This window comes from Apostichopus japonicus, chromosome 18, assembly GCF_037975245.1.
Source record: "Apostichopus japonicus isolate 1M-3 chromosome 18, ASM3797524v1, whole genome shotgun sequence".
NCBI lineage: Eukaryota > Metazoa > Echinodermata > Holothuroidea > Aspidochirotida > Stichopodidae > Apostichopus > Apostichopus japonicus.
In genome coordinates, this window is record NC_092578.1 from 17616049 (window position 1) to 17637549 (window position 21501).

General features: G+C 39.5%; 1 protein-coding gene across 1 annotated transcript in view; it reads left to right on the forward strand.

The window, feature by feature from the left end:
* The window catches only part of LOC139958644 (polycystin-1-like protein 1), an 89417-nt gene that overhangs the window by 40620 nt on the left and 27296 nt on the right, over positions 1-21501 (forward strand). Inside the window, exons 19-37 of the mRNA XM_071955872.1 lie at positions 32-164; positions 993-1199; positions 1810-1985; positions 2460-2696; positions 4037-4191; positions 4747-4809; positions 5280-6308; positions 7182-7457; positions 7787-7932; positions 8305-8434; positions 8801-8936; positions 13529-13676; positions 14435-14563; positions 15403-15642; positions 16131-16397; positions 17721-17840; positions 18411-18562; positions 19706-19806; positions 20223-20357. Of these exons, the coding sequence (XP_071811973.1) occupies positions 32-164; positions 993-1199; positions 1810-1985; positions 2460-2696; positions 4037-4191; positions 4747-4809; positions 5280-6308; positions 7182-7457; positions 7787-7932; positions 8305-8434; positions 8801-8936; positions 13529-13676; positions 14435-14563; positions 15403-15642; positions 16131-16397; positions 17721-17840; positions 18411-18562; positions 19706-19806; positions 20223-20357 (3980 nt within the window). The remainder of the gene's footprint in view (positions 1-31; positions 165-992; positions 1200-1809; positions 1986-2459; positions 2697-4036; positions 4192-4746; positions 4810-5279; positions 6309-7181; positions 7458-7786; positions 7933-8304; positions 8435-8800; positions 8937-13528; positions 13677-14434; positions 14564-15402; positions 15643-16130; positions 16398-17720; positions 17841-18410; positions 18563-19705; positions 19807-20222; positions 20358-21501) is intronic.

Genomic DNA, 21501 nt, shown 5'->3' on the forward strand with positions numbered 1-21501 from the left:
AATCTTTTCTCTGTTGGTTCCCTCCAAACAGCACGGGTGTGTACCACGTAAGGGTGTCGGGCTACAACCAAGTCAGTAATAAGAGCGCCACCACCCGGATCTTCGTCCTGGAGCAGATGTGCCATCCACCCAGTCTTGAACTCTTTGGTGTCGAAAACCATTTGGTGAGTCTGCCATTGGTAGTCCATATGTAGATTAAATGGATGTGTGTGGTATGTTAAAAAATTGGAGTGGGCTTGAGTATTTTTAGGTATCTGCTATTTCTTTGAGACCGTCTAGAGGTAAAACAAGGAGAGTTGAAAGGGTTTGTGGTTGGGAGAAGAGGGTCTGGTGAGTGCCCACTCACTCTGGAGAAGGCAGGTTACTGGAGCAGCCAACCTGGGCTCAAAAGAGATGATTTGGACAATTGAAAAGTGAAGAACCAACAAATTTAATGACAACCTCTTTGCTGATATTTTTTTTAATATGTATGTATTTTAGATCGTCCTGCAAGCAGGAACTCGCGAAGAGGTCTCATTGGCTTATCAAAGCCGCAAGCTGACCAAAGTCAGTCTCTTAGATTCATATTGAACGTCCATGATTATGAATTGTCAATTGTCAACAACTCTATAACTGGACGACATACATTAATCTTGGAGTAACTCGAACTGGGGACCTTATGATTGGAAGGCACGGGCGTTAACCACTGAGCTAACACACCTTAACATCTCTGTCATTTTTCCAAAATTGTTTTCTCAAGGTTAAGGAGCCAATGTGCTCTATTCTTTGGGTGACTGTTATTACTCGATAAATTTTGAGGTCTTGTGCGCTAGTTAACCAACCAATAATCTGAAAAACAGACATTAGGCTATGTACCACCTTTGTTTTTTTCTGTTCTTCATTTGCTAAACTGGCTCAAGAGAAAAAAGAAAAAAAATACACACAAATTAATGCTATACATGATGTCGAAAAGAAAAACATTTATATAATTATCCAACCTTACGTTCTGGTAGTTCCGACAGTCGGAAGATATCCGATTGGAGGCTGAGGTCAAGATTGACTGTGAGGTCACAAACATGGCGGCCTACAAGTGGACCTTAAATGGATCCCATAACGTCCTGGGGGTACCACTGCAGGGTAGATTTAATTATCTAGAGAGGAGGACGATGTTTATCCCGAGGAGGACTTTACAGGTCGGAACTTACTTGGTATCTCTAGAGGTAATTTGACCAAAATTTCTTATGTTGGAAGCAATTATTTATATCTGAATTTTTGCAGATTGGAAAGTCTATAACAAAGCAGTTGCATAAATGTCAGTTTTAAACAAATTTCCATTCGACGTAGGAATTTTTTAATTTGGTGTTGTGGCGTTTTTAAATCTTATTTATGTTAGATTATTTTACACTTTTCCGCCATATATTCGGGGAGAAGTGTTTTTAGTGTTGAATCAAGGCACAATATATCTAATGCCTCCACATCCAGATAGTTGTGTGGTAGGGAGAAGGGAAGGGGGTCAGGTGGGGGGGATTTTTTGTTTGTGAGATAATAGATACAGCCTTAACTGAATTTTCTGTAATCTTTTATTGAAACAATTTTGTATCAATTTAAAAACAGGCTCTTAAAGTTAGAGTGAAAACAAAATTATAAGAAAAAGAGTAAATTGTCCTATTTGTGTATTATAAGTGGTTTGAAAGGCAGCTGTGGGAAACTGTGCCCCCCAGCCCACCCCCACAACATTTGGTATGTCTTCATTATGCCATGCAGTGGAGAAATTTGTTACGGACAAGCTTTGGTTTTTAATTACAAAATTCTGTGGTATTCATTTTGCAGGTTCAAATGAATGGTACGATTGTATTCAATACCATCACAACAGTCTTGGAGGTCATCCACAGCGACCTTGTCAGCGTCATTGAGGGCGGCACTCTGCGATTTGTCCACAAGGACGACCGTATCGTCATGATGGGTGGACTATCCTACGACCCAGACGACCCAACATCTACTTTGACGTGAGTGATGATTTATAGTAGCCATGAAGATAAAACAGTGTGTGGTCACTGATTAAAATGCGGAATGACTCTTTTAATGTTCCACATAAACTTTCTTTTGAAAATTCAAAGAAAGAAAAAGTTGTGATGAAACTTCTCTCAAAGTTACAATTTTTAGACCTTAAAGTATTGGAGATGACCTTATCGAGAAGTTTATGATAATAACGCAAAAGTATAGAAAGCATTTGAAATTGTTTTTGTTAATATGCCATATAAGAAAAATGTTCAATTTCGGAATGAAGACGAAGAAGAAATTCTTGGGAGAACAGGACAGGAACCAATTTTTCCTCAGGATTAAAAAGTTGACTCCTGTGCTCTAATATTTCAGCTATCCAGCCTTGTATCAAATTGCAATACCATGTTACCCATTTCTCTCCTGAGGGTTTCATTTACAAGCCTTTGTACCTTCCATGCCAATAATTTATATTTCCACAGATACACATGGAGCTGTTTGCAGATAGAATCCGACTGGCCGTGTTTCAACCCGCCGGGATTGACCAATACATCCGAGCTGTTGCCGATGCACAACGAAACCATCAGTTTTCCTGTACGCTGGTTACTCTACGACAAAGCCGATTATTTCGTCTTCACTCTAAAGGTCAGCAAGCCAGGTCGGACACCCGTGGAGACTTATCAAGTGGTCAGAGTCTACCAGGAGACCGCTGCGGTAGGGTAAGTATAAATAATATTCAATTCAAGTTTCATTTCTACCTTGTGAAGAGAATATATGTATGTATGTATTTTAGATCCTCCTGCAAGCAGGAACTTGCGAAGAAGGCATCGTTGGCTTATCAAAGCCGCAAGCTGACCGAAGTCGGTCTCTTACATTCATATTTAACGTCCATGATTATGAATGGTCAACAACTCTGGAACTGGACGACAGACATTGATCTTGGAGTGACTCGAACTGGGGACCTTATGGTTGAAAGGCACCGGCGTTAACCACTGAGCTAACACTCCCTAGGGCAGGGTGTTTGGTAAACAAAATTACGTTGAGTACACATTGTGGACTATAGACAAAGGAAAGGTTGTTTACCAAGTTAGGGACCACAGAGAAAACAAAATGGAATAACAAGAAAAGAAAAGAAGAAGAAGGAAGGAAAAACTTAGACTTAACAACTGTTTGTAAAATGATTTCAGATAGCCAAAACATTCAGCTAAGTCATTTTTTCTTTGCAAAGATTGATTGTTGCATCTTGCAGGTAGATGAGTATGTCTGTGGTAGTTGTTACATTTTGGAAAATGGTTTTGGTTTTATGGTTTTAATGGTTGTTTGCTACTAAATTAAGCTAGACATTCATGTTTGTTAGCTGTTGTTTTGTGACTTTCTTTAGTGATATTGAAAGCACTTTGAAATAGCCTTGCAATAATACGAAAGCTATTTACATTAGTATTTGTATTAATTCTTATCATAGAGCGTTACTGTGGTAGTCGTTACATTTTGGAAAATGGTTTTGGTTTTATGGTTTTAATGGTTGTTTGCTACTAAATTAAGCTAGACATTCATGTTTGTTAGCTGTTGTTTTGTGACTTTCTTTAGTGATATTGAAAGCACCCGTGAAATAGCCTTGCAATAATACTGAAAGCAATTTGCATCAGTATTTATTTATTCTTATAATACGGCGATACTGAAAACACTGAACTGAGAACACTGAATAAGTATCATAGTAATTCCACCCAACTGAAAAGACACTTTGCATGAGTATTGTAGTAATTCTAATCATACTGAGAACACTGAATCAGTATTAGAGTAATTCTAATCAACTGAAAACACTTTGCATGAGTATTGTAGTAAGTCTAATCATACTGAGAACACTAAATTAGTATTATAGTAATGACAATCAACTACAAACACTTTTGCATGAGTATTGTAGTAATTCTAATCATACTGAAAACAATTGGAATGGGTGTTGTAGCAATCATGTGATACTGAAATACTCTGAAGGAGTGTTTAGCTATAAATTTTTAGTGTTAAAATTACTTTAAGAAATGTTTTTTTCAAATGATTGCAGCTTGTCTGTTGATTGCCCTGAATGCGAAGGTGGAGTTGTAAATTCCAATAATCTGTTGACTCTGGAATCCATGTGTCTGACGTGTGACAGCAACACAACGTACGAATGGAAGCTGTACTATGTCCAAGATGGGAATACAGGCCAGCATCCATCAGGTTTGTGAGGATGTTACTGTGAAGTATGAATCAATTCTCACAGTAAACTGCACACTGTCTGAATCTGTTTCCATGTGTATAAACAGTAACACGACATATGTGTGGAAGCATTGCCATCTCCAATTTGTGGGGGCATAGCTAGGTCAGCATGCATTAGGTATGTACATCTAGTATGAAGTATGAATACATACTCACAATATATCCATACTTGTTTGTGAATCCATTTGTGCAGTGTGTGTGATAACGAGGCAACCCCTATGAGTGGATGTCATCTTTTAGAAGTATGAATCTATATTGAGAATAGTTTGACTTTTTGACCCCGAACTCACAATTTGATGTCGTACTCAAAATTTTACACCTTGGTTTGACTATTGTAGCAATGACCTTGACTGAATATTTATTGGGTATCATCTACAAAATTATTATATATTAATATTATTATATTATAAAAAATATCCAGAATTATTGTTTGAAGGCATCTTGAAGTTTTTCCTTATCAACTGTGTGTATTTTGATATAGTGTAATGTTTCTATCTCTGTTTCTGTTATCGACAGGTTCTAGATGCGTTCAGGCCCAACGATCGTCATCGGGGACAATGCCATCCCAAGGCAGCATCGGTGAGTTTTAGATATTGTTATGAAATCATATCAATATATTCCCTGAATGGTACTGCTGCTCTTGAAAACTGATAGGCAGTTTTTGTACACAGTGGGGGGGGGGGGGATGGGGGGTGGAGAAAGCTGTGGGAGGTGGTGTGAGCTCCCTTCATGGACTGATTCATAAAGGAAATGCAAAGCTAAGTGATATAGTTGCAAGTTTTGAACAATTTCAAGAGAGCTGTGAAAAAAGTTTACTGTCGATATGAGTATCACACTCGTGTTCTTTTGTTCCCTGATTTTAATCCTGCTGTATAATCCAGAAAATTTCTTTTGCTCTTTCAAAACTAATATTCATATTCAACTTCATTAAAGGGAACCTTTTTGAAAGGTTTCAAAAGTCTGCAGTTTAAAAACTATGTTTTACCCTTTGCCTCCCCCCCCCCAAATACAGATAAATATAAAGCAACTGTCACTTTCTTTCAACTCAGGTGCAGCAGAAGAGAGTAATGTCGACAGTCCTCCGGCCCCAAACTCCGAGACAGAGGTTCTTGATGGGCATGGAACCACATCATCTTCACGATTGGGAACGACTGCTTCCATAGGTCAGGTCGCTGGTACCGTCACGGCAGCGTCTACATCCAACATAAGTACCCCGTTCTTTTCTGGTACGGTGACAACGGGCGGGGAAACGGCCATCTCAGGGACTTCGGACGAGATCACCAATATCGGCAGCGATATCGGAGGAGCTGAAAGCTCCTACAACAGCTTCTTTGAAAATTACGGATCAAGCGACGTGGATGAGAATAACGAATCGATCGACCGGAATGGGAATAGCTACTACGAAGAGTATAGCTTAGACGGTCCGACTGACGATGTCACCAGTGAACCGTCTGAAAGAGCGATGGCAGTTTCTGAACCGTCTTCCCACAGCACTGCAACCGCGCCAAGCCCGCAGACAGATGCGTCACCGACCCAACCAGCCTCTTCTCAAGAGAGAGCGTCGTCAACGACCTCGCAGTTTACGACGGCGGGTGCGGACGAGATGGAGGACGGGGCTGCCTCTTACGACGAATATTACTCCTTTGAAGAGTTTCCCGCCTCATCTGAGACGAATCCAGGAGAAGGAGAAGAGGAAGCAGGAGAAGAGATCAGCAACATCGACACGACTGCCACCATAACGAGCACTTCCACGGAATCGCCAGAACCATCCGACGAAAGCGCCCGTCGCTCTCCGTCCATGGCGGGAAATTTCTACGAGTCGTTCTCTCACGAGGAGAACACTTACGAATACGTCAGCAGCGATTCGTATCAAGAATCCCAAAGTCGCGAGATGCATAACGCGACCTCGAAACCGGTCGTCACGATATCCAATTCGACGGAGACGCCGGACGAAAATTTAGCATCGGGGGATTCTCTGGCTGAGGGAGTTGCTTCATCATCCAATCAAGAGTACGGGACAAATTACGGATCGACGTACCTCGAGGATCAGTACTCGGATTATCCCGTGGAGTACATCGGTAAATTCATCTTCAGAATTTTATTCGGGTCGGTCTCGATCTCAGAGGTGTCGATTAAACGACAGTTGACAATTTGATGTAACAGAAAATTTCATATACAATGCCTACGGGAATGTACATTGTAATAAACCTGTCCTCCGAGTATTGACACAAATAAATGGTGGATTATAAATGTCACAGTTTGTTACAGGTTCCAAGTAATCCCTTGAAGTATCAGAAATTTTTTTTTCTAACAGCCTTGAAAATTTTATGCTGGCATTCTTTCTCTAAGAAATATTTGAACATTTCTGACATTGGCATGCAACTAACAAGTTTTTGTTAAAGCAGTTTTTTGGGGGGGATCCATTTCCCATTTTTTTACAAAACTTGCAGTATTACTTTTAAAATAAGATTGCATTTTATCAAACTAAGACACTTCTTGATAATTCCACAAATGAAGGTTCATGAGCAATATCTTATTGAATCCAATTCATTTTTCAACATTTCGACTCAAATTTAACCTCATGTCAAAAGCAACCTCAAAATTCCAAAATTTGAACCTAAAATATAAAATAAAATAAAAAATTGGGGTCGTAGCATTTTATTATCTAATCCCATCGATTAAATTTAGGTTTATGGAGCGAGTACTTGATGATTCCATTCAGTTCTCTATATTTTTGTTGCCTCGACACTTAGTTTAGTGAAGTTTTACATTAAAAAGAAAAATTCTGCAGTGTTTTAACAAATTTTAATACTCCAATCATTTACGTTGCTCACATAATACATTAATGCGAATCAAAACAGCAGAAAAATTGAAAAAAAGAAAATGCTTCCAAAATATTGTTCAGAGTGCTGCATGCAGTTTCTTGCATCTTTTTTTGTTTTTTCCAAAAGACGACGACGGGACTTCCCCGGACGACGACATCGATGAAACGTTGGACGATGATTACAGCAACGGGGGCGGAGACAACAGCGCCCCCGCTGATGAGGTAGCTGACGACAGTCAGACTCCGCTGTTCGGCAGACATCTCGTCTCCAAGGATAAGGTGGAGGTACCTCTATCCCAGGACCAGACTCTGACTGGCCTGTCTGCTTCCTCGTTGACCGTCCGAGATGGGGTGTTGCAGGAAGGCAGGACCTATGCCGTGGGCCTCAAAGTATCTAACCAAGGTAGTAAAAGTTTAACCACAGATCCTGTGGGTTATTATTTAAACTCCGATTGTATCAAGCCGTGGGAAGTACCCAGGATGTTAGTAATTTTGTGGTACGTGGGGAAATAATGCAAAAGATAACACAGTTTTTTTATCTGTATAAATTGTCTGTGATTTTTTTGGGGGCGAGTTTCGTGGGAGTGCTTGAGATGAGAAATATTCCAGAGAATGGCATCATCGTTCAGTTCTCAGAGTTCTTTTTGGTTCTTTGGGATAAAGAGCTGGCAATAACACTTCCATCCATACGTGAAATACAAATGAACTATTTCATGTTTGCATGTCTTGTAGATGGTGGTGACACTCGGGAAGGAATGGTTTATCAGTATTTTCAGGTCAACGAAGCTCCCAAATGGGGCACCTGCAAAATATTACCGGAATGGGGACGAGAATTGGAGACCTTCTTCACAACTAATTGTCAGGAATGGCAAGATGAGGTGAGATACCATCTTAGGGAATTAAAAGGTGGGTTGGGTGGGTGGATGGATGGATGGGTGGGTTAGTGGGTGGAGTGGTGGGTGGATGGATGAATGGGGACGAGAATTGGAGACCTTTTTCACAACTAATTGTCAGGAATGGCAAGATGAGGTGAAGTACTGTCTTAGGGAATTCCGGGGGGGGGGGGGGGGGAGTGGGGGTGAGGAGAGATTCGAGGGGGGCAGGTAGAGGACTTTCCAGTAGGTCGGTTCAGTAATCTGATTCACTCAGTGCTGCCTTGTAGAACGATTCCTTAAACGCTTCAATGAACCCCTTCCACGCCTCTCACTACTATACAGCAATTATTGATCATTGATTGTTTACCATTCCAGGACTCACCTCTACGATTCGAAATCCGTTACAGCCTGAATGAGAGTGGGCCTGACACGGTCCTCTACTTCGGGATGAACTATGCCGTCAAGTTTCTGTTGCCTGCCGGTTACCAGGCCAATGACTATAATGGTAAGAAAAATGGTCTCTGTGCCTTTCATTCAACCTAGTGCAACCACCGGCAACCCTTTTGACGCCATAACCCAGCCAAAATGTTGGCATTTGGCTGCAACCCATCGATCATCTCACTCCCCACCCCACACCACCCCCCTGGCTCTTCAAATATATCATTACAATGCCAATGGGATATTGTTACCGATGCAATGGGTTAGCTCCGCTACCTTGCAAATAGATCGTCGATCTTGGCTTGAATAAGTGAGAATATCTTAAACTTGGTTATTAACTATAATCCATTCTTCCTGACATGATTTAGCCACTCTCTCTCATCATCACATATTAGTTTTGCCTATAATATTATAATTTTGTTTTATCTTGCAGTATATCTGAAGTTATCGATCGTGGACAGCAAAGGTGGGAAAACAGACGTCTGTGACATTGCGATCACCGTCGAACCCAACTACCAGGTCAGAGGGCATCACCAAGACGACGGACCAGAGAGCGTGGAAAGCTATCTGTAAGTCTCCTTCTCTTGTTTATCTTCTTCTTTTTTTTTTGCCACAGAGTGAAACAAAAACAATACTTGGGGATTGGTGTGGAGGAGGGGGTGCGTAGGGGGAACAAGAATCCTTGCTCAGATAATTAAAGTTGAGCACAGTTTTTTGAAATCCTCCTTTTCATGTTTTTTATCTACCTACTGTATGTCCCTTACTGTCTGTCTTGTATAGTTTGTGATTGGAGTGGCCACTCCTGAATCAGTGATGTGTTGTTCCATCCATCCTCTACCCCCACTCCTCTCTCCCCTATTCCCATCACCCCCCCCCCACTCCCATCATCCCCACTCCACTCCCCTCCATCTTTCCCAATCAATACCTTCCTTCTTGTTCCCCATGCTATTGTTCACTCACAGACCCCCTAGGACCTCAGTCTTTCATCGTACACACTTTAGAAAGACAGCGAAACACAACAAAAATAAACAGACAAGCTAAAGAACATACCATAAATAAAAAAGAAACTATAAACAACAAACAAAAGTACTATAACAAAAACAACAACAACAAACACATTAACTGCAGATTTGAATACAAGAAGCTGTAGGCTTTTTGTTGCTTTGTAGTTGTATAACTTCAATTACACTGGGTGTGATGACATGTTACAGTAAAATGTCAGGAATGAGCATGGTGTTTGGTTGAAATAACCGTGTGGTCTTTTAGGAAGGGTCAAAATTTTTGGTACTTTATCGTGCAATTGCCATCTATTCTGGTAAACTTTGCGATGGTTTTCATCTGGGAGAACTTTTGAAGTGGTGTTTATACTACAGTCTTCCAAGTTTCTTGGTTGCCAACATTGTAGTGTCTGTTTTTGTTTGTTTCTGGCCGTCTCGGAGATGTCTGGCTTTCTTGTACCATTCCTGGTGATTGCTGATGTCTGGAATTAACTGCTGGGATGTCTCTTTATTCTTTATGTGCATCTTAACTTGTCAGACATGCTTGTGGGTGCTGGATTCCTGTGGTGTATTTTTGCTGTAAACTGTCAGCCTTACCCGAGCTACCAAGCTGGAATGTCCTTTCACAAGAGCTTTTCAAAAAACTCTTTCACAAAACATTTATATCATTCACTTTCACCCAATACACGGCTGTTGAATATAGATGAAAACAAGAGGGACGGTCACTTTATCGTCTTTCATGATATTTTACACCTTCACAGTCATTGCAAACTCTCAATACCCAATTGTGACTCAGATTGCATTTAATCTTTTCACTGATAATAGTCACTGATAACCTGTCCCACTTATCGCACCATACAACTCCTTCTCTAACCTCATACCCTACCCTACCCTCCTTCCCTTCTCCTCCCCTCATCGCACCCACCCTATCTCACTCTTACCCCAATCATTTCTGTCGTGGAATTTACACTAATGCCTTGGGAGAGATATTTTTAACTTTGTGATTTGAAGAATCTTGATAAGTCTTAAAAGCTAATTAGGTTCCTTTCGTTTGTGGTATTTGACATTGTATGAAAGAGAAGAAATAGGAGATAATACCTAACCGTATGTGTTAGATAATGTGAAGCTAGGCTATGCTTTACCTGTGTTCTATATTTATATATGTGTAATGTGTACATGGTTTATGAAGGACTGCCTCAGTGTGCTTAAACTGCTTCTCCAGCGACTTCAACAGAGGAGCCGGTCTCGTCAAAGTTACGTAAATCATTTCCGTAGAAAATGAGAGTCGTCTCGGAATGCAAACTGTACTGATAGTGATATGGTCTGTCACATATCATCAAAAATCTATTCGTTTTTTTTTCAACTAGTTTCATAGTTTATTTATGCCATAATCAAAAGTTGTATTTTATCCACAGGTAACCCAAACATTTTATACCTATTTTTCCTATTTTCTGTAATTTTTTTTGGTTAAATTCGTCACTTTATCCATCTTTCCTCATCCAGTCGTGAGCTGAAGCGTAAGATATTATGGAGAAGCGCTGTAACTTACTTCGATGTCGACGAAGATTGAAAGAAAACAGTCACACATTTAAGAGACGGTCATTAAAGAAAATAAAAAATAGGAATTATGTAAAAAAGGATCTGATCACATGACCTTCAAATGTATTCCGTCACCTTATTTTTGTGATCTGTGTTGTTTGTCGCGTTATAATTCACACACGCCCATAGGATAATCTGCAATAAATAGCTTTGATTCACGATTGCCCTTGGGAGAGTCACGTCCATTTGTTTGCTTTGCCAGCACTTCGTGTCTCCGGCAAGGGTATATCGGGTAGCTTGCTGTTATATTTTTGTTCTTGGTGGAAGGTGGCTGACGGTTGGGTGGTTGGTGGTGGGAACCTCTTTGGGAAGTTAGAAGGTAGAACATCTGACAGATGGTTTTATCCGGAATCGATGAACTTTTTGACAGGGGTGAAACGGTCTTATTTTATATTATTATTGTAATGGAGACCATAATGTTACCTACCTGTCAATGGTATATTCCATTTGAAGTCAATAGTTAGCAAGAATGGATGATGGAAAAAAAAAAAATCACATCATATGTTTGAGGATAATATCAGATAAATAAACAAAACAAATCAAAACATAACAGATAAAAGACAAACAGACCGGGACATAATTTGTCAGTTCGTTGATTTAACGACTGATTTGCTGGGGTAATCTAAATCATTAAAATTTGCCAAGAAACATTAATTTTCAGCAGCTGTTATTAATCATCGCCTGTCAACAGACATATTAAAATGTGTACATAGTTTGTGTACAGAGACGTAATGTATAATTTATATGCGGGGAAAAGGTTTATTTTGCTATTTGTAATGTTCGATATTAATTATTGCCAAAAAATGAAATGCTGTGCTTCTAATACAGTGCTGCTTGCTGTTATGGGTAGTCGTCACAGTGTTGTTTGGAAAAAAAACATGCTTGCAGTGTCTAAGGTTGGATGAAACATAATGATTTATGACAAATAAAAGATGTACATCTGTAAAGTATATAAACATGTGCATAGTACGGTGTTCGTTGTAAACCTCATAAATTTTCTTTCAAAATTGTGTAAAGGACAAGAAAATTTCTTGAAATTGCTGTAAGACGTTTAAACTTCGTGAAACCTGTTTGTCGTGGGAAAAGGACATCTACACTGCAGATAAATAAATACCAATTAATTTCAATTTTCTAGGTTCAAATTTTAGTCACCATTTTAGATTCATTAGCAGAAATTAAATTTGTGAATTTGTGATTACTGATGGACTATAGTTTTCAGTTCAGTTTCAGAAAACTACTTGAACTATTCTTTGAAGTTGCGTAAAGGACAAATAATAGTCTGTGACACAGTTCACTTATAAAGACAATTTCATTTGAAAAAAGTGACTCCCAAAACCATTTTAAATTTATGAACCAAACTATGGTATATGAAGTTTGCATATAGTGTCACCAGTAATCTGTATAGATTTATGCATCAAAATCCAAAACAGCATTTTATTTGAAGAAAATGATTCCCAAGTTGGTTAGACTGAAGAAGACTGGGATCAATAAGTTGTTTGAGATGAAACTTTAAACACTTTTTGCGGTCCAGGGTCTCTGTTGGGTTTGAGTCAAAATATTCAGTTTGTGTCAAACAACAAAGTGGTTTCATTTTGAACTAACCCCCCCTCCCCCTCCATTCCTTCTACCCAAGAGGAAAAGGTATTGGAATACACAGTTGCTATTTTGTTCCTGTTAGCACTTGTAAGTTTGATCAACAAAGTACTAAACCCTGTGTTGGCAGGTTTCATCAGATGGGGTTTTACTGTACTATGTGTCTAATGGTGTATACCAGTGGTTCTCAAACTTTTTTAGACTACCGCCTCCTTAGACCATCTTGAACTGTCCCAATGCCCACTCCCCTACCCCCTCCCCTCGACCTACCGTTCATAGTCGGCCGCTCAAGCAGGCAATCTGACTGTCCAAAGATGCATAAAGGAATTAAAAAATAGCCTACATTCCCTACGAGATGATGAATTTTCTCTCAACAATAGTTATGTATTTTGTTCCCAGACCCCCTGGATGCCTAATTGAGCCCTAAATCACTGCAATGTTGTGTCGTAATCGTCAGGGACACCCAAATCAGTGCCAACACCCCCCCCCCTACTCCCCGTGTACCCTGTAGCGCCCCTCAGAGACTTCCCAACGCCCCCCGGGGGACGGCAGGGGCCACTTTGAAAACCACTGGTGTATACTATTACTTTGAATTGTAAGAAAAATGATTTATTGTGTACTGCTGCCAGTTGGGACAATTTTTCTAAGAGGTACTGTACTTTCATATCCTGCTTCAAAGCACTCATACTGACAGTATGAGCAGTACGAATATCCTTGTTTCCATAAGATAAAGGTTAGGAACTGTTCATACTGCCAGTACGAGTGCTTTGAAGAATGGTATGGGAGGACAGTATGGAGTGGTATCAGCACTGGAAAAATCTCAACTGGTTGATGAGTTCATGCTTGCTTTTCATGAATATTTATTATGTCCCTTATGAATATTTATTATGTTCCTCATGAATATTTATTATATGTTCAATGTATTGCTCTGATTGTATTGATAATTATGGCAAAATAAAACAAAACCTTAGGTATCTGCTGACGGTGGCGCCGAACAACGATCTGTCGGTGTTGTTGGATCAAGGGGACTCGTGCAGCGCCCATGCCTTCATCAGAATCGTCACCCACGTCTTGAACGAATTGGAGGACCATGAAGGGACGTCCGTGGTCCACTGTGATGTAAGTATAAACATTGGTTACATGTACTCAGCGAAGCAACGATCATAGACCCCCCATAGGTCCCCAGTTCGAGTCACTCCAAGATTAATGTACATCGTCCAGTTACAGAGTTGTTGACAATTGACAATTCATAATCATGGACGTTAAATATGAATGTAAGAGACTGACTTCGGTCAGCTTGCGGCTTTGATAAGCCAATAAGGCTTCTTCGCGAGTTCCTGCTTGCAGGAGGATCTAATATACATACAAAATACATACATACATACATACATACATAGACAAATAATCTCATAGTACTTGTATTACTCCTTACGACCTTTAAATGTATCATAGCTCTTTGCCAGTTCTATCTTCTGTTACTGCTTTTTCCTCACCTTTTTGGTTCTTTTTTTTTTATTTTGTTTTGTTGCTTTCTACAGGGGAATTCTAAGGGTCTAATCATTCTAACTGAAAAAACCCAAATTCCACTAGAAATCCCTTCCCTTTATGCTTTCTGGGTTGTATCAACTATAAACTGGAGTGTTATTTTTGGTTACATTTTGACTGGCACCTCCAGCAAAGAACTAATTGATAAAGGCAGCATTCCATCATCTAAGGTCTCGATAGCTCAGTGGCAGAGAAATTATCTTTCATTAGTGCACGTCACTGGTGCGAACAAAATTCTAGCCGCTAAAACGTTTTCGAAATTCGGTTCGACCAATCTCCCAGTCATTTTTCTGGGCTAAAATTTTGAATTTTGTTTTTCTCTCTCAAATTAGCATTACTATCATCGTTGCAAGATCCGTCGTATTCTCATCGACGCCTTATCTCAGCTACCTATAAGAGATGGCCTGGAGGCTCAGCAGACAAGCCAAGCCCTCGCCGCTGTGTTAGATGTCACCACTGAGGTAAATACACCAAATAGATGAAATATACAACTGAAATAGTCATGCTAGGGATAAACTGTTTGCAGATTTTTTGAAAAATGCTCGAAAATGAAAACAAAAGAGAAAGAAGTTTATCAAGAGTTCAGTTAGTGACCTAGTTAGTAGTGGGTACCATATTGTCAATAGCTCATGCTGTGCAAGAAAGGAAGACATTTTTCAAGTAATTTGCAGGGATCAATGTGTTGAACACCCTTGTAACAGCCAGGAATAGCAGCCAGTTGGGACAATTTCCTAATGCTAATACCTCTCTAAACTGTAGACCAATATCATGCTCTCAAAGTACTCGTATTGTCAGTACAAACAGTTCCTAACCTTAATCCGTTAGAAACATGATATCCATACTGCTCGTACTAACAATACCAGTGCTCTGAAGCGGGACATGACACTACAGTATAGACAAATAATTGTCCCAACTGGATGGGAATAGTGACATGCTACTGGAGCAACATAGCATATATCCATTTGTTAGTAATGGTTTCCTTTCCCAATGAGTAATTGCCATACCTGTATCTGAAGTGATAATGGATTTGTCGTTCCGGACTCAACATCTGGTAAAGTTAACACTAACTCAGTTCTCTGTTCAAAAGGAGAGTTTGACTCATCAGAAGTCACTTGATGTTAAAACGTTTTGTGAAAGTAACATTAAGTTTTAGTCAAAGAAGCTGCCAATGGAACGTTCTTGTAAGTGTTGATACGAAGAAGTAGATCCAAGCAGACATCAGTCGAACAGTTTGTGAGTGTTTGGGAAAAGAGATATTAATTACAATTATTTATTAAAGAGGATCTAATTATTTTTTCAGGTTTCAGAGAGGACACTCCAGATAGCTTCCAAACACCTCCTGCAACTGGTTAACTTTTGCTCCTCTCAAGTCCCCGAGAGGGAGTTAGATTTCGCGGTCTTCACATCTACCGTGTCTTCAATCGCTGCGGTTTACGATTCGCTGGAGAAACATTTCCACGATCAGGTGCACGCAGACCACGAACTATCTTGCAAAGAATCGACTTATGCGACATTGAACGCAGAATCGAAGATCATCAATGTAAGACCTTCTTTGTTAATAAGCTAAAAAATAGCTAAGAAAAGTCCTCAAAAATAGCTACTGTTGAGGAGGTAGGAAACAATCTTCCTTTTTGGAACTTATTTATAAGCTAACAAACAAACGAGTAAACACACGCATACACACAAAAGGTAATTTATTTGTGTTGTAGTTTTACAATGGCAAGTATTAAACTTTTATGCAAGGTTTTTGTTTTCTGGTGAAGAGAGTCATTACTTCAGAGAAAATCTGAGTGCAAACTTATACCACGACCACTACCATTTACCAATCTGATCCTAGCTGTTTTGTTTAATGGACTTGATCATTGGTCGCACTGCTCGGTTGGTAGAAAGGGCAGGAATTGAATCGTGAGGTAACCAAGGTAATCGTTCCTATGCCCTTTCAGATTTTTTTGTAATTTTAATCGAGAAGAGCATTGTTTTGTAATTTCCGTGTCAGTTTAACTGTGTGTACATTTGTCTCATTTATAGTTATTCACGTCCGTCAAATTGAAAAACACCAGCCCTCTTCGATATTCGACCCCCTTGATAGACGTCGTGGCTGACCAGGTGACCCGATTGGACGGACTGACGCTGACCACCAAGGACGTGGACATAGCATTCCCAAACGGATTTGAGTCTTTCTTGAAGAACATCACCGATGACGTTCTGGCAGATGGAGGCGTAGGGAGCTGTTTTAATGTGGGTCTGTCTGGCTATCACATGAATCCATTACACTGGGGCCACGGTGCCAACAAGGTGGGTCAATGGGTGAATTGGTGACTTAGTGGGGTGACTTGGTGGGATGACTTAGTGGGGTGACTTGGTGGGATGACTTGGTGGGGTGACTCGGTGCGATGACTCGGTGGGGTGACTCGGTGGGGTGGGTCGGTGGGGTCATTGGACAGGGTGGGTCGGTGGGGTCACTTGACAGGGTGGCGGCGTGACTCGGTGGGTCAGTTGGGTGAGTCGGTGACTCGGTGGGTGGGTCGGTGGGGTGACTCCGTGCTTGGGTGGGTTGACTCGGTAGGGTGGGTCAGTGGGTGACTCGGTGGGGTGACTCCATGGGATGACTCGGTGGGGGAGGGTCAGTGGGTTGTGTGTTGTCTGACATATAGTTTTTTGTTTGAAAGGATAAGAGAACTTCTTTTAAAAGCAATCCATCTGAGAAATCATTTTTTGGAAAGAAGGGACCTTTTTTTCCTTTACATTGACATGGGCAACATTCTGTTATGTGAATTGGTTTGCCGCCCTCTGCATAACAGTGTTTCCATAGTGATGTGACTTCATGTAATTTTCATGTTTGATTCCTTTGTAGAAGATTTTCTATCAACTATTGGGACAAGCAATTGGGTTTCCATTTTAAAATTGATAGAAAGTTTGAAAATTGTTTTCTGACAAACAGCATCTGACTTAAATTACACACAGAATTTTTAGACATTTCTTAAGCTGTATCTCATGCAATGAAGAGATTACTTTTAAGGCCCAAATTTAAAACTTGATACATTGACCAGTTTTACAAACGTTGCTGTCAGTCCAGGTTGTACTTGTACATCACTATTGAGTTGATGTAGAAATGAACAATTAAACTGCTGAGGGTCATTGATTGAAGTGACTGGACTACTTAGTCTAAAAGACAGACTAGAAGGTCTGCTCCGTAGATGTAAGACTGCAGTCGATAGGAAACATTAGGTTTGATGACCTCAGATGATAACATGTTTACAGTGCTTTACAGATTGGTCAAATACAAGTGGTGCTGAATGGGTGCTCTGTTGTATATAGAACTTGAAATTTGTTAAGTTTATTTCTTAAATTTATTAATAATGGATTAACAGTAACCTTTAGGCTTTCACTGAGTAGCTTACAGTAAGTCATAATTTCATTAAGATTATCCATTCAAGAGAGTTAGCATATTTCAAAGCTGAAAAGTTTGAAAATTGCGATAGCTATAAGAACATTACCATCACCCAATGTTTTCCATTTCCTTATCACCTATTAAATAACCTGCTGAAATTCATCCTTTAATTGACCAGCGACTGCATTTTATTAAGGATATTTTGTCCCTCTTCTCTTTACTTTTAGGTGACAACTGGTATCGCATCAGCTCATGTTTATTCATGTCGTAGTGGCGATCCGTACGACGTAAAGTCGTTACCGAAGGACCAGGAGGTCACAGTGAAGATAATGAACTTCTGCTCAGAGGTATTAAATTAATCTCAACTTGTTTGCAGTTTCTAATTGAAAATCAATATAATTTGCATCTTGAAGAAAACGTTAATTTTTTTTCGGGCAGACAGTGTTTCCGATGGCACCTCACTATGCATGAATATGTCAAACCCTAATTGATATTCTCTTGTTTATTTGTGTCAAACATCAGCTCATGTACCTCTCTCCCCCACCGCCTCCAACCCCAAGGAGATTTCAGGCACCTCTCTCTCCCACCGCCTCCAAGCCCAAGGAGATTTCAGGCACCTCTCCCCCAAAACCTATCCCAAGAAGATTATGGGCACCTCTCTCTCCCCCAACTCCATCCCCAAGGAGATTTGGGGCACCTCTCCTTTTACAGGGAATATTTTGCTGTTCATATTTCATGTAGCAGTTTGCATGCGTATGAATTTCAGTTTCGCAGAAAGTACAGAAAGTGGTGTACATCAGTGTACAGAAAGTGCTGTTAAACTACTTTGCACTAAGTATAGCAATCTACAAAGCATTTTGCATAGCATTTTACATAGCAGTACCTCATAGAAATGCTTTCCTTGTTTTACTTTACAGGACAAGGTTTCTTGTAATTTCACCTTTGACCCTAATTACATGAACGCCCATCAGTTTAACATGACAGAGGAGCACGTCGGCCAGGACCTCCATATCCTGCTCACTCTGAGACAAGGGAGGAAACAGACCTATCCTGTGAACATCCTCCTCAGGTGAGCTCATTAATTAGACCTTCAGAATCTTGGAAAATCTATCCCATAACTTGATGGATCTGGTATTAGTTTCCATGGGTAGTCATCTACTGCTACTATGCACAATATAATAATAATAATAATAAGTAATATTTATAAAGCGCATAATCAGCAAAGCTGCTCAAAGCGCTTTACAAATGTAAAACCTAAACACAAAGTCGTAACAAAAACCTAAATATTAAATATATAGAACCCATAAGGCATAAAATGTAAAAGCCTAAAGCAACAATATAAACACCCTTACTTAACGATAATAAAGAAATAAATATATATATAAAAAAAAAACCTGAACGCATATAGTCCAAAACAAATTCAGAAGTATGTAAATAGTAAAATAATTTAAAAAAAAAAATGCACAAAAGGTTAAATACTTTTCTCAATATCATGGCAAAGATCATATTTCATGACTTCTCAAAACAAATAGCAACAGTTATTAAAAATAGAGCTTAAAGATGATTTTTTTGGACTGTCTAAATTATTCCTAGCCTAATTTCATTATAACAAAATGGGCAGGAAGTTCTGTCATGTAAGAGTGTAGTAACTAATATGCTATATGCTAGCTAACTGCTCTTTCTTTGGGGGGGGGAGGGGGAGGGGGAAGCTGAAATACTGTATAGTTCATTGACAAGGAGAAATATCCCATGGCCCTTCATACTGATTCAAGAAAGTTTTGATTCTCGAGACCAAAAGAGAGTCGAGCTGCGATGGACGTTTACTTGTAAATGCACAATTTTCAGTTTGTTTTCATTCGTATGCAATGTAACAAATAACATCTTTCAATGAATGAAATATTTGCACTATTGCACGAATGGAAACCATTCATTATTTGTTTTATACAACATATTATATTAAGATGGGTAAAATGCACTCATGCAACATATTGTTTTGAACAGACAGGTTTCTCTGCTCTCTTACCATTGAAAAAAGTGCTACCAAAAAGTATAACCCATGGTTCTATTTCATAGAGTGGAATAGAGCGGATTTTGCATGCAATCAACGAGCAATTGACCAATCAAATGACCAGAATACAATTAGGTGTATAATTTCCGATATTCAAGAGAGCCATTTTTTTTAAAGTCGTACTACGTTGTTTTTTTCTGTCAGGTACAATGCTAGCCCCTATCCTGATGAATACGATGCAATCTGGGTTTACACCGAAGAGAATAACGTCATGGACATTTTCCTACCTGCTGGATCACTCAACGGTAAGTCCCTGCCCATCTCCACTCTACCCCAAAGAGTCATCATTTTACAATTGGATGTATTTGTATGTATGTATTTTAGATCCTCCTGCAAGCAGGAACTCGCGAAGAAGCCATTATTGGCTTATCAAAGCCGCAAGCTGACCGAAGTCAAGTCTCTTAGATTCATATTTTAACGTCCATGATTATGAATTGACAATTGTCAACAACTCTGTAACTGGACGACATACATTAATCTTGGAGTGGCTTAAACTCAGGACCTTATGATTGAAAGGCACTGGCGTTAACCACTGAGCTAACACTTCCATAAAGAAAAAGCTAACACTCCCCCCAACAAATGTAAAAAAATTGACTCAACATTTTTTTTCAAAAATCCAGACTCATAATAAACTTTTTGCAAATTTATTTGTCTGTTTTAGAAACCGGTCCCTACTACCTCGGTTTAGTAGACGGGGAACTCGGAGAACCGGTCTACCGGGAGTCTACCGATTCCATTCAGTTCTATTCGTTGACGATGTGGTGGGGGCAGTGTTTATCTTGGAGCTTTGAGAAAGGTAAAAGTTCGGGAAGATTGGTAATCAGTTAAGAAATTAACAAGACAGTTCAGCAAAGTTTTTGAGAATAATTTACTAAAATAATTTAGACAAATTTAAATGGCATCACAACTATAACTAATTGCTCCAGATAGAGTTTTTGTTTTATTCTCCAGTTGTGGTGGACTCTGGTGAGGTTGCAATGTTTCTTAAAGGCACCGCCATTTACGTCTTAAATACAGCAAAGATTTACAATTGTCATGAATGCGTTTCAACAGAGGGCGCTCTCATATCCGTCCTAATGTGCGTGGTCTGTACCATTTAGCGATCTCTAAATTAAAGTAACGCGACAGCTTGAAAGCGATCACGAGCTGCAAAATGCACGTGAAGAACTTGCACACTGACTTGCTGGGTGTTTGACTGGTTCGTGGTTCCACTCGATCAGTTTGAAGGAAGGAAAAACATGCTTTGGACAAAAGACACAACGTAGGGTGCTTAATACAGTCGGCCTGGCCTGAAACTTTGAATACATATGAATGAAATCTTATACCACTACTGATCAAGTCACGGTACTGTTATGATCTGCAGTCAGAGACTGTAATTTGCCAAGAAATGCAAAACTGGATAGGACCCCGATATGACAGCGCCCTCGCTTAATTTTGCGCTTTGCTGGAGAACCTTATTATTTTCTACTTATCAGCTACAGTAGATGAGAAGTGTGTTCATTGGTCAAAAACAAAAGGACAATAAAAGGAGGGAAGATTTAAAACTTAAATACTGATTTAAATAATCTGAAAATCTCAAGAGAGTTTGTTTGACATGAAGATTCATTGTACGGTTTATCAGTTGTGAGGTGTTTGAACTGATACAGAATGTAATATGTGTAAAAAAACAGTTTGTAAATATAAAATGTGAACTGAACGTTGTTAAAACTTTTATCCTAGAAGAGTTCAGTGTATAGTCAGTCCATTCCAACTAACCGCCGAAATAAAGCTTGTAATATATGTTGATTTTAGTCAATATTCCAAATTCTGTTTGTTTATCCAGAAGAAATGGATGGTTTACCTCTAGCTTTAACCTTCTGCTGAGAGAATGGCTGCCCTCTTTTATAAGACTTGATAGAAACTAAAAAATTTTATTTTTTAAAAGTTTTCTTGAATAAATA